At 38.7% G+C, this 13,413-nt stretch overlaps 1 protein-coding gene across 1 annotated transcript in view; it reads right to left on the reverse strand.

The window, feature by feature from the left end:
- Window positions 1-8,971: 8,971 nt before the first annotated feature.
- Window positions 8,972-13,413, reverse strand: part of LOC122798767 (zinc finger protein 883-like) — a 205,655-nt gene continuing 201,213 nt past the window's right edge. The window contains exon 4 of the mRNA XM_044067878.1: window positions 8,972-11,681. Coding sequence (XP_043923813.1) covers window positions 9,820-11,681 — 1,862 coding nt within the window. The 3' untranslated portion in view covers window positions 8,972-9,819. The remainder of the gene's footprint in view (window positions 11,682-13,413) is intronic.

Here is a 13,413-nt window from a genome sequence, read left to right on the forward strand (position 1 = left end):
GTACAGGGTACATCCGTCCTTTTTATTTCTTCTACTTAATGGCCAAAGCCCTGTTTTTGCCCCACAGTGCCTTTTTATACTATTTTTACTGAGATCTACTTGCAGTGCAAATGGTTTATTCACATCACAATATCTGAATGCAGGTGCATCTGTAATTATTTTCTTGAGCATGTCAAAACTATTTTCCCATTCATAACTTAATTCTCACAATAGATCTTGCATTAAATATCTTTTTACATGCATAGTTTATCTCAGACATATTAAATAAGATTTGCCTAAAGGTGATACTATCTCTGACAGATTTTTCAAAATGCTGCTTCACTCCTAAAAGCCTCTATAATAGGTTCATAAGTCATAACTCATACGAGTGTGCCTAAAATATGGAATATGCAAATGTAAATGCAGGAATGTGATAGATTGAACTTCTCTAGGCCTCTGTTAATTCATTCACAGTGAGGAATACATCATTTTTCTCCATAAAAAATAGATTAGTACTAGGCTAACTGTTCTTATGGGTCATTTTAAGCCTAGCTAATTACCCCATGTGAGAATCAAATTCTGTACCTTGTGTCTGTAAGGTAAACACCTTAACCATTATGTCAACCTCCCTCCCATTTTTCTTATCTTCTGGTTTTGGCAGATGAACAACAGCTCGGATGTTTTCTGCACATGCTTTAGCCCCTTGGACATTAGACTATGACTAATGTATTTCAGACGTTTCATTCTTATTTTACATTTATTCTTATAAAAATGAAGTTATAATGTCTTGGTTTATTTAGCAGCTTTTCTATCTCTTATCATGCAATTTTCATGTCTGACCCTAAACTAGTAGAATATATTTTGTTTACAAAACTTGCCAAGCCTTACCTGGGCACCTGATATCTGGAATACCTCTGGTACTGATGAAAATGAAATGGAAGTCTAAGGAATATGCACCTTCCTTGTACATCTAATCCTGTGTTCCAGAAACCTGGTTAGCACCTAGTATTGAAAAGGATTTAGCATTTGGTCTTGGCGATCACTTCTGAAACTCTTAAGGAATAAATAATGCTCTATTCTAATCATTTTATTCACATACTGTAGTTTAATAATGGCAGTGCCATATTTGCTCCCCAGGCTAGTGAAAGCAGATAACGTATACATACTAAATCTAGAGTACTTGATAATAGTTTTCAATCTTACTCACAAACACTCACTAATCTACAATGTATGTACTGTACCTGTGTACTATGGTTTACTATTAAAATGTCGAATGGCACTACGTCGACTGTACTATAGTCGAACACGGAAGTTCGAAAATAGTAATGTCGACGTCAAAAAACAATCTAGGAATGGTTTTAACATGGGTCGAGGTAGGTGTTCAGTATTATTCAGAACTACAAACATCTCCCCTACCTCGACCCATGTTAAAATACAGTCCTAGATTGTTTTTTTGTCGTCGACATTACTATTTTCGAACTTCCGTGTTCGACTATAGTACAGTCAATGTAGTGCCGTTCGACATTTCAATAGTAAACCGTGTACTATGTATGTATTCTACCTATGTTCCAAATTTCAGCTGTACACCACAAATCTATTAATTACCTTTATTTTTAAATTAATATTTTTTTTGTTTGTTCTCTCCGCTGTAACTGTTGATGTGCCGCATACCACTGTAAAAACATGTCTCTTGTAATTTGTGTGTATACTGATCATGTCTAAATAACTAAATGTGTCTGTAATTTTTCATTGTGGAGCTTTTCTCCCCGGGCCTCTGCTGAAAAAGGGCCTTTTCGGCTCAGACACCCCCGGTTAACAAATGTAAAATAAAATAAATAAATAAATAAATAATACAAATATGAATTTTCTTCCTTTACAACAGTAACCATACTATTCACCCACATGTTGACTCTAACTTATTCTTAATGAAATCTAAGCTTTCTACTGACTTTAATCCCCACTCTATTTTATCCCTGAAAAGCTACTGATACTTTTCTTGGACCATATACCACTGGAACAGCATTGTGTGTTCCTTTATATGCTATTCTCTTGGCATAGTTCCTAAGCCTAGAAAAACACCACCATTGTCTTATGATATTCTTTCTCTGCAAAGTAACTGTGATGTCTATGTGACTGCATGACTAATTCTGTACACAACCACTGTTGGACATAAATGCTATGAACATGCTTTGCCATTCTTAGCTTCTTATAAACTGAATTATTTAAAATATAAAGTGCTAAAATCTGAAAAAAAATCTTACTTTTTATTTTTATGTTAATTTCAGCAGTTTCTGATTTGATGACTACACCTTGGAATATGCTAATAATGTGCACAGAGCTGGTATTTTTATAGCCCATGCTTCACTTATTCATATCATCACATAAAATAGTACACTTTCACCTATGTCTCAGTTAATTTAATGGTTCCCTTATTAACTGTCACCATTACTTTCCCATAGTTTGACCCGCATTCTTTTCTCAGGGCTTCTGCTGCACCTTCGTACTTCAATGTATCAGCTCTTTTCACTAGCATAGTGCTCTCATGCAAGTCAAAACTGTCATATAGTTCAAATTCATGTTTATGTTGAGCAACAAGGAAATTACTTGGATGCATTGGGTTCTGCTATTACAGATCTTAGTAAAATATGACATTATACAGAGCTCATTATAGAGAATTCTTCCGGTCATTCTTGTAGCAACTCCTACCAAAATTTGAATTTCAGATGCACAAATAGTTATTTATCTACATTTGTTTACTGGGTAATGCACTGTTCTCTAAAGACCATCTGTAGGCATACCATGGGTGAGCAGGGTCACAAGAAATCAGCAAAACATAATAATTTTATGGCTATTACTATTCATTCCCACAGGCTTTCCTATCAGTTCTTTATGTAAATTTTATTCAATTTATATGTTTACTTTTTTAACATTTTATTTCACTCACATTCTGCTTTACACACACACACACACACACACACTTTTCTCATTTTATACTTTTGTGTACAAGTAACTTCACTTGCTCTGCAAACATTCACAACTTTAGATAAGGTGATGTATGTTTCTCTTAATGACCTGTCCCTTGTTTCATCATTTCTTGTACCATAGATATTTGTGTCATTAATAAATCAGGTAACTCACAGAATTTGGTCTTTGTCTATATTTTTGTCAGCATCTTAAGTATCTGTAAACTGCCCTTGAAAAGAATAAATGACAAATATGCAGCAAATTCTTTTTAGGCTCACAATTTCTAAACTTCACTCCAGGACTACCATTTTATCTGTTTTCCTCTTCAAGAGAAGTAAGAATTAAATGTCTTCATGGCTTCTTACCTAGTAATTTGCAGGAATATGACACACTAAACTTCTCTAGGCTTCTGTTAATTCACTCACAATAAGGAATAAATATTTTTTCTCCATAAAAAACTACTTAACTATGCTAAGTTGCCTTCCAGTAAAAATACCTTTGGTGGTAGCTGTACTTGAAGCATTTTCTACAGTATATTACAATTCTGTACTTTCAAAAACATAAGCTTGAGAAAGCAAATATATTTCTTCACTTTTGTAGATATTTCTCCACTCTACAAGCATTTATTAACCTTTGTCACCATGTTCATAGGTTCATAGGTTCATAGGTAGATACTAGGCTATCTGCCCTAGGGCATTTATAAGCCTAGCCAGAGTGTATTTGGCTTCCGCCTCCCTATTAAATTAGCCTACTGTGCCTCTGTAAAGTAGGTCACAGAAGGTACCCTTTTAACAGTTTACTGTGCCTCTGTCTAGCAGGGACACAGAAGAGATCCCAGGGGTGCATTTGCAATTTCCCATCCACGCGTCCAGATTTCGCTTGAAGAGGATCAGCGAGGGGCTATGTCTAACATGAACTGGGATTCTATTCCAGAGTGAGGGGAGCCTCTGGGAAATGAATCTGTCCCTCCAGCATGTCCTATTTATTTTTGTGCTGAGGTTTAGGTCCCTGGAGCGTGTAGCTCTAAGGGACTTTGATTTTTTGAGGTGGAGCATGTCCATTAATTCTGGGTTTGACATGGCTTTGTACGTCAGGCATAGATCGGCTCTGAGTTGGCGGTAAGCAATTGAGTAGAGCTGGAGTTTCTTTAGTCGAGCTGCATAGGACATCTGTTTGTAGCCCATGATCCTCTTGGTGAGGTACTTTTGGGGTCTCTCCAGTTGCTGCAGGTGTCGGGTAAGGTACATCCCAAAAGGGGCATTGTATTCAATTATGGGCCTGATGAGTGATGAGTAGAGGGGCACAATGACCTCTCTTGATCTAGATGCAAACCCTTTCGTGATAAGGTGGGCTATATAGAAGGTCTTTCTAACCACTTTGGCAACGTGATTATCAAAGGAGAGATTACTATCTACATTGGTCCCCAAATCTCTAATTAGTTCTTCCGTACTTAATGGATTACCACCTATGTGGTAATTTGTGGGCACCTTGTTTTTCCCAGAGGGGATGACTATGCACTTTTTAGCATTTAGCTTGAGGCCGTGGCTCTGGCACCAAGCATCCATCTCTGTGAGACCCTTTTGGAGGATGCTTGTGTCAGCTGGAGATTCGATTATGGCCCCCAGTTTGCAGTCATCTGCAAACTTTGTCAGCCATAATCCCCCCGTGTTAGCCTGAACCTCAGAGAAGTATATACCGAACCTCAGAGAAGTATATACCGAACAAGAGAGGTCCCAGAACTGAGCCCTGTGGGACGCCACTTGTAACTGGTTTGGATTCGGACATGGCACCTGCGATTCTGACCATGTGGGTTCTATCTCTGAGCCAGTTTGCAACCCATCTTGTGATATAGGGGTTGATATTTAAGCTGGTAAGCTTATTTATGATGCCCGAGTGGGGTATTGTGTCTAAGGCTTTTGCGAGGTCCAGGTAGGCTGTGTGGACTACCTTGCCCTCATCTATGGCTTTGGTAACTGTTTCAAAGAAATCAACTAGGTTTAAGAGGCAAGATCTGCCCTTAACAAAGCCGAATAGGGTAGGGTCCAGTGTCTGGAGGCTCCCAATGTCTTTGTTTATGAGTTCCATGATAATACGCCCCATAGCTTTACAGACCAGACTAGTCAGGCTTATGGGGTGATAGTTTTCGGGGTCAGTTGTGGCACCACCTTTGTGAAGTGGGACCACTGCAGCTGTACGCCATTCTTTGGGTACATATCCTGTAGTAAGGGTAAGTTTGAACAGTGACTTAATGTGAGGGTTCAGTCCTTCTTGGAGCTCGTGTAAGACACAGCCTGGGACACCGTCCGGTCCCATAGATGCTGTGTTTTTTGCTTTGGAGAGGGCAGCTTTCACCTGTGCATCTGTGATGTCAGGGAGGTTACATTCAGTTGGGATAGGCATTTGCTCCTTTGGGGAGGAAGGGGGAGAGAAGTTTGCGCTGAATCTGTCTGCTAGGATGTTGGCTATGTCTGTAGGTTCGGAATATTTTGTACCGTTATGCAACAATTCAGAGCATATCTGGGAGTTTCCGCCCATGTTCCTGACATAACTAAAGAAGGCCTTGTGATTATCTTTAGTGTCTAGGGCAATTTTTCTTTCGAAACTGGCCTTTGATGATTTTATGAGGGATCGAAGTTTCTTGCTAATACTGATCAGAGATGCCTTCCCTTTTTGGGATTTTGCTCTGTCATGTAGTAGCTTCCTCCTTCTGTTGTATAGCTTATTTATGGCCGGGGTCCACCAGACCGGTCTCCTGTTTTGGAGGAGTGAGTCCTGGTTTTATTTGGGATAGCACGATCCATGCATTCCTGCAGGTGCTCATAGAATGCATTTGTAAAGGATTCTGCAGATTGGGCTGTATTATAGTTCATAGTTCACAGTTCATAGTTTAGTACTAAGCTAACTGCCCTTGCAAGCCATTTCAGGCCTGGCCAATTATCCCTTGTGAGACTCAAACTCTGCACCTTGTGTTTGTAAGGCAAACACCTTAGCCATTAAGCCACCCTCCCACCCTCACCTTATCCTCAGGCCCAGGGGCTTTGAAGGATTCCACCTCAGTCTTGAGAAGTGCAAAGTTGGTTTTTGAGAAATTCTTTACAGTGATTTCCTTGGCTGGGGGTGGGGACGGGATATGGATGTCCAGGGAAATTTGTTTATGGTCTGATCTTACCAATGAGGGGTTTACCTCTGGTGTGGAACATAGAGTGCCCATGTTGGTGATGATCAGGTCCAATATGTTGTTCCCTCTTGTGGGAGTGGTGACCAGTTGTTCCATTGCGTTAGAGTTTATAAATTCAATGAATCATTGGGTGAGGGTGTTTGGGCTTGAGTAGTTTTCCCAGTCAGTGTTTGGGTAGTTGAAGTCACCCAATAACATAGTGTTTGGAGAGACCTTCATATTCTCCAGTGTTCTCAGGAATGCCAAGTGGGGTTCCTGTAATAGGGAGGGTGTTCTGTAGCAGGCTGCAAACTGAAAGGCAGTTTTGCCCACTGTTAGCTGCACATGGATGGTTTCCAATGCTTCGTGCAGTGCCACTAGCCTGGAGGTGTAGGTATTTTTGATGAATATAGATACTCCCCCTCCTTTTGTGCTTCGGTCCGAGTTTTGGGGCCGAAACGCATGGTATGAGTTATAACCTGATAGTGCTGGGGTGCTCTCAGAAAGCCTTGAACCAGGTTTCTGTTACTGCACAGACATCGATTTTCTCCATACTGAGGAGAGCCACGAGTGCGTGCATCTTGAGGTTTAGACTTCTGGCATTGAGTAGCATTACCTTTAGTTTTTTTATCCTTGGGTTGTCTATGGAGGTGGGTTTGTCCTTTGAGCCTTGCCTAAAAAAGGCACTATGGGGGTGGCAAGAGCCTTGGCCAGTATACGAAAGCCTAAGGGTGACAGGTGCAAGCTGTCCCTAGCGAAGCAACGTGGCTTGTCGAGCATGTCATCCCAGGCTGACAGACACTGGATCCCCTTTGAATGACACCAATACTTTAGCCAGTTGTTGAAACTGATCATTTTGTCTTTATACTGTGGCATCATTCTTGGTGAGGGAAAGATGCTACTCAAGGTCAGGGTCATACCAGCCTGGGCTACATGGTCAGAGAGCTCCTCTATGTCTCTTTTCATGTAGTCCAGGGAGGTGCGTCTCAGGTCATTCACACCAGCATGGACAATGATGGAGTCATACTTGTACTTGCTTTGGAGTGACCTGAGTGCTTGCATTATGTGGCGGATCCTGGCACCCGACAGGCAGCTTACAGTGACCTTCTCCTTGTTCAGTCTGGTGAGCGGGACGTCAGTGTGCCGGACAATAGAGTCCCCTATAACAAGTGTATTTGGTGTGTTGTTTGTCCTTAAGGGCTGTGACTGTGAGGCACACTGATTTTGTGAGATATGTGATTCATGGGTATTGTTGAGGGGTGGCTCTTGCTTGGATATCTGCTTAGGAGGTCTTTGCTGTTTAGGCAGATTTTTATTTAGAGCCTCCGAGTATGTTTTTGTGTGTTTATGTGTTGAGTATGCAAATGCAATAGGTCTGTGTGAGACTGGATTTGTGGTGTGGGTGGTTACCTTTTCCTCCTGACTGACTGTGCCAGTCTTGGGTTGAGAGAGCTCTGCCTCCAGTTTGGCTGTGTAACTGCATCCCTCACATGTATTAGAGTTTGTTGGAAGGAGGAGAGGGTTGTCTGTGTACATAAGGCAATTGTAACATTGCCTCAAAATTCCCAGATTCACCAGCTGGACTGGAGAGTAACCTTGAAACTGACCCTTGGACATACCAGATTAGTATAGGGAACTGTTTTTTTACTGATCAGATTATTTACTGATCAGATGTGTGGACATGAGGGTTAGGGTGGGGTAAGTGAGTTAGGGTTAGGGAGCGAATAATGTGAGTGTGAAATAGTTAGGGACCTTAGGGTAAGGGTTGGGTTAAGGTAAGTGGATAGCTAGTGGTGTATGTCAGGTTTAGTGTAGGGATTTGTGAAGTGTATGTGTGTGGATTATTTATTTTGGTGTGCTTGAGTTGTGTGTATGTTTGTCGGAACAGCAAATGTTTTCCCTGGGAAAAAAATCGCTATTCTGACTGTTTGGTTTTCTGGCGTTTCGACTGAATGGGTTCGATATTATAACATTCAATGTTTTTAGACTTCGATGTTATAATATAGACACCCATATTTTAGGTACACTCTGCCTTAAACATGTTCTCATTAATTTAAGCTTAAATAGTTCACACTATGCTCTTGAAAAGGTATTTGTAAATATGGAAAATCACTGTAGTTTGCAGCAAATATTTTTGAAATGCCTGAAAATGAAAACTTATGAGAAGGGCAGGCAGTCATGGTCTTAATACCCAAAATATTTTACAAATGACATTAACCTGAAAACATAATTGCACATTTTTGTTAGTACACAAACCTGTTTCAGACATTCTTTCATCAAGTGCATAAAAATTAACTCAGGCATGATTTTGTAACATGACAAAACAATTATTTCTTGTTCATCTTAGTGACTGCATATTAGTAAGTCTTTAAGATAATGCCATCTTTGTGACCTGAAAGAAAAACATAGATGGCTGCTAACTGAAGTTTCTGTTCAAGAAGGTGTTTAAAGCTGTTCCCGTTACTTACCTCTAGTCAGTAAGGAATGGAATGTTGCACTGAAAGCTCATCCGAAAACAGACACAGAAATTAAAAATTCAAATGCAAAGTAAATACCGTAACTCACAAGGGAAAGTGCTGTAATTCTGTTCTATATATAGGGATTATAGCTTTCATCATTTTGTCTGGAAATTGTGACAATACACATGTTCAATTAACACACAAAACAAATATGTTTTAAGAATGTAAAACTGTATAAGCAAGTTTAGTAGGTTAACATTCATTTGTTGTTTTGTACGTATTCTCAGAACAAAACTTCAATTTCCAGCTGAGCATATACAGGTACCAATTAATCTGAAGTAGTGACAGCTAGGTCATGTAGTAAAGCAACATTATATCATTGCCTCATAAAGAAATTACTGTTTGTAAAATCTGTCTGTATACTTTGTACTTTATTACATGTTGTCTAAAGCTGAACAAACGGCTTTCACAGGCATTATTGGCACAACTGCACTGAGTGCAGTTTTCTATTCAGATAAGTTGTACATATTTAACAGATTCTTGTAAATGACGTGCATGTAGTGTTATTACCAACTTACCAATAAATGCATACCTTTCCACTGCAGTATGACATGTGCAATCATAACCTCATGTTTTGTATACATGGTCATTCTTACTATAAACTGTTAAAGCTGTCAGGTTACAGATAAAGGTCCAGAAGGTTGCCTTAGCATAGGTACTTGTTCGAAACTGTATTAGTAAACTGTCCTTGGCTCTGAATCAATGCTTCTTGATTTTTCCACACTTATCCTAAAATATTTGTGTACAGCATGTACAAACAATGGGCACATTCATTCAGCAAAATAAACAGTTTTCAGCAAGACAAGCACTGTGAAATTAAACACTAGAAGAAACATGCTTTTTTTTTATTCGGCATCAAGAAGAAAATGCATGTGGATGCAAGCAGCACTGAAACACATGCAGCCCTTGAGCTGTGCAGACTATGACCTTTTAGAATTCATTTTAACGCTGTGGTTTTGTATGGTACGTGTTACTTACGTTTCTCTCATTCACGTACAGCCTCACACAGGGACACAACAGTCTCTCCTGTTCATCACTGATGCAGGGGAGCATTCAGCATTGGAAAATATTTTTGATTTTTATATTTTTCTGTAACATAGTAACAGGAATATGTGTGTGATTTTGTAAACAAGGTCACCCACATGATAATACCACCAAGTCCTTAGGATAAATTCTGTTTCTGGCATGTTACTCAGCCTTTCAATCTGATTTTGTCACTCCATCTGGATCCTCCACTTCGGTGTGGACACTCTGATGTAATGCCAAATTTCTCTTACGTGTAAATCCTTTATCACATTTGGCACACTGATAAGGTTTGCGTCCAGTGTGGATGCTCTGGTGTCCTGCCAGGCTTCTCTTATCCATAAAACCCTTGTCACACATGGCACACTGATATGGTTTCTGTCCAGTATGGATGCTCTGGTGGGCTGCCAAACATCTTTTATCTGTAAAACCCTTGTCACATATGCCACATTTGTATGGTTTATACCCAGTATGCACACGCTGATGACTTACCATTGTGCTCTTCTGTCTGAAACTCTTTTCACACATGGTACATTTGTAGGGTTTCTGCCCAGTGTGGATGTACTGGTGACTTATTAAGTTACCCTTCTGTGTGAAACTCTGTTCGCACAAAGCACATTTATATGGTTTCTGCCCGGTATGAATAACTTGATGCACTGCTAACCCTTTCTTGTCTGTGAAACTCTTGTTGCACAAGGAACACTGGAAGGGTTTCTGTCCAGTGTGGATAGTCTGATGCATTGCCAGGCTTCTCTTACGTGTAAAACCTTTGTCACATGTGTCACATTGATAAGGTTTTTGTCCAGTATGGATGCTCTGGTGTGCCTCTAAGCACCTAACATATGTGAAGCCCTTGTCACACATGTTACACTGAAATGGTTTCTGTCCAGTATGGATACTCTGATGTGCAGTCAGACATCTTTTATCTGTAAAACCCTTGCCACATGTTATACACCTGTACTGCTGTTGCCCTGTATGGATGGTCTGATGGCGCATCATAGCATTTTTTTGTCTAAAGCTCTTTTCACACATGCCACATTTATAGGGTTTCTGACCGGTGTGGATTTCCTGATGCACTGTCAAGCTCTTCTTTTCAGCAAAACTCTTGTCACACATGGGGCACTGATAGGGCTTGTGTCCAGTGTGAAGACTCTGGTGCATTGCGAGACTTCTTTTATGTGAAAAGCCCTTGCCACAAGTAGCACACTGATAGGGTTTCTGTCCAGTGTGGACACTTTGATGGGCTGCCAAACATCTTTTATCTGTAAAACCTCTGTCACATGTGGTACATTTATAGGGTTTCTGCTCAGCATGGATATACAGATGTTTTATCATACCTCCCTTACGTGCAAAACCCTTGCTACATTTAGCACATTTAAATGGTTTATGCTCACTCTGTACTAAATTATATTTTTTCGTGTTATCCTGTCTAAAACTTTTGCCAAGTGTACTACAGTTAAAGAGTGATTGTCCAGTGTGGATTCTCTTATGCACTACTAGATGTCTCTTACGTGCAAAAGTCCTAGTAAACATGGGGTATTTATATAGCCTTTGTCCTGTGTTGATCAAATGATGCTTTTCCATGATAGACTTTTGTGGAAAATGTTTGTCACTTGTAGTGCATTTAAACATTTTCTGCCCAGGATAAATGATCGGATGCTTTGCTAGATTTCTTTTACACGTAAGCCCTGCATCAAGCATGGCACTTTTATGTAGCTTTTCTCTATTTGTTTGTCTTTTCCTTCTGCGAGTAGCTGAACCAGGCAAGTTGCTACTGCGAAGCGAAATACTGTTGCTGTGATTAAACCATTTACAAGGCCTTTCCAGTTTGTTAATTTCAGGATTCATTTCTAGTTCACTTTTCCTGATAATCTGTTTGTTACTTTCTACCCAGTTACGGTATTCCCTTCTAATCTGCATCGGGTTAAGTCTTGCGAATGACTCTGCATTTGACAAAGGTTTGTCCCACACAGAATAACAGTACTTTCCATAAAATAACTGCCGACTTTGAGTCTCAGTGAAATCTGCATTCCTGTCAGCTAAAAAAAAAAAGTCAGAGTCAGAATATAAAGCATCATGCTGAAAAGCTATTTTTTTACCTTTACAACAGACACTTATTGTGCCCTCAAACACACCTTTATTTCAACTTCTAACTGTAATAAACACGGGTTAATAATGAACTACATTTTCATAAAATTTAAGTAACAAGTATATCACCAAAAACAAATGCCTGTCATCTCACTATGCCTAACTGTTCCTTTTAATCATGTTAACACCATGAAGCCCATACTTGTAATAGTTGTATGTATGTATGAATTGTTCATCAGTTTATTTTTTAGCTTTGTTTAAAAACTTCAAGCATATGTCTGACATACTTGTATTTCTATGTTACCAACAAAATATAGGTTTGATTCCTATCTATCACAGCATAACTTTTAAATATTTAAAATAAACTCTCTGACTGGACCAATAACAAGTTATGTTTATTACAGTTAGGGTAACAGTAAACAGTATTAGTATAAATTTCACATGTTAACATGCTCCATTCCACAGATTTGTAAAGAAAAGTCATTAAATGTGCAAAATTCCCAACAATTTACTAAAAGGGAGCACATTTGTTATAAAAAATGTCTCTGATTCAAAATAAATCAAAATAAATCATTCATGAACTAGGAAATTTTATTTTATTTATTTTTATTTTACATTTGTTGACCGGGATAGTCCGACTGGATACATGTCCATTTTCAGCGGAGGCCCGGGGAGAAAAGCTCCAAGGGTAAGCAGATACAGCATTACATATTACAAACAAGACTATTTACAGAGATTAAGCAAGCAATTTAAACAAGTTCCACAGGTTACAGTTAATCCTGAGCACAAGTCAGGATTAAATTAAATTACACAGTAAACTGGTAAACAGATTTTTACACCCAGAAATGTACATAAAAATGTATTGCATGGTTTACTATCAGCAGGAAGCTTATTATATAAAAGCTCCTTGTCACTTAAGTAGTAGCTAGTTCTGCTTGAATAATGGTAGCACCATTAAATCCAAGCAAAAGGAAAGATATTGAATTCAAGGTTCTTGCATGACTTGTGCATGTGCACCTACAAACCCATATTAAAAAAATGCAAAATATGCAATGAACTGTAGGCCTTGTTATTCATAAAACATTGCTAAAGACATTCAGATGTACTACCCAGTGTTTAAACTGCTTGCAATAAGGTAGGATATTAACAGACAATAAAATAAACAAAATAATAACAAACAAGTAGGTAAATATACTGGGCTGTGTAAATTTTGTCTTAAAAGTAAAAGAGGAATAGAATTTTCAAAGTAGCACTTTTATATGTTTTATTCAGCATATCAGTAAAATACATCTTTCTTCCTTAATGCCACTTTGAGTTTTTAACATTTATTAATACATTTACTCAGAATTCATATATGATTGTGTCAGTTAAGCTATTTTTAAAGCAAGAGGTGATCAGTTAAACAAGGATAACATGTCGCATAGCAACTTGCCACCATAGCTTGCGACTTGTGTGAGGAAGTTCTCTAAAATACTAAGTTGTGTTGTAACTTTAGATAAATAAGTAATGTACTTTTCTTAAGCACTTTGTTTCACTGTTCAACTTTATATATACATATATATATATATATATATATATATATATATATATATATATATATATACCATACATCATAGTTTCCTTTTACCATGAAACTGCTAATGAATTTCATAAATATATCCCCAGGATTCATGAATCCTCAGT

This window comes from Protopterus annectens, chromosome 3.part1 (genome assembly GCF_019279795.1).
Source record: "Protopterus annectens isolate FY-2018-M chromosome 3.part1, PAN1.0, whole genome shotgun sequence".
Lineage (NCBI taxonomy): Eukaryota > Metazoa > Chordata > Ceratodontiformes > Protopteridae > Protopterus > Protopterus annectens.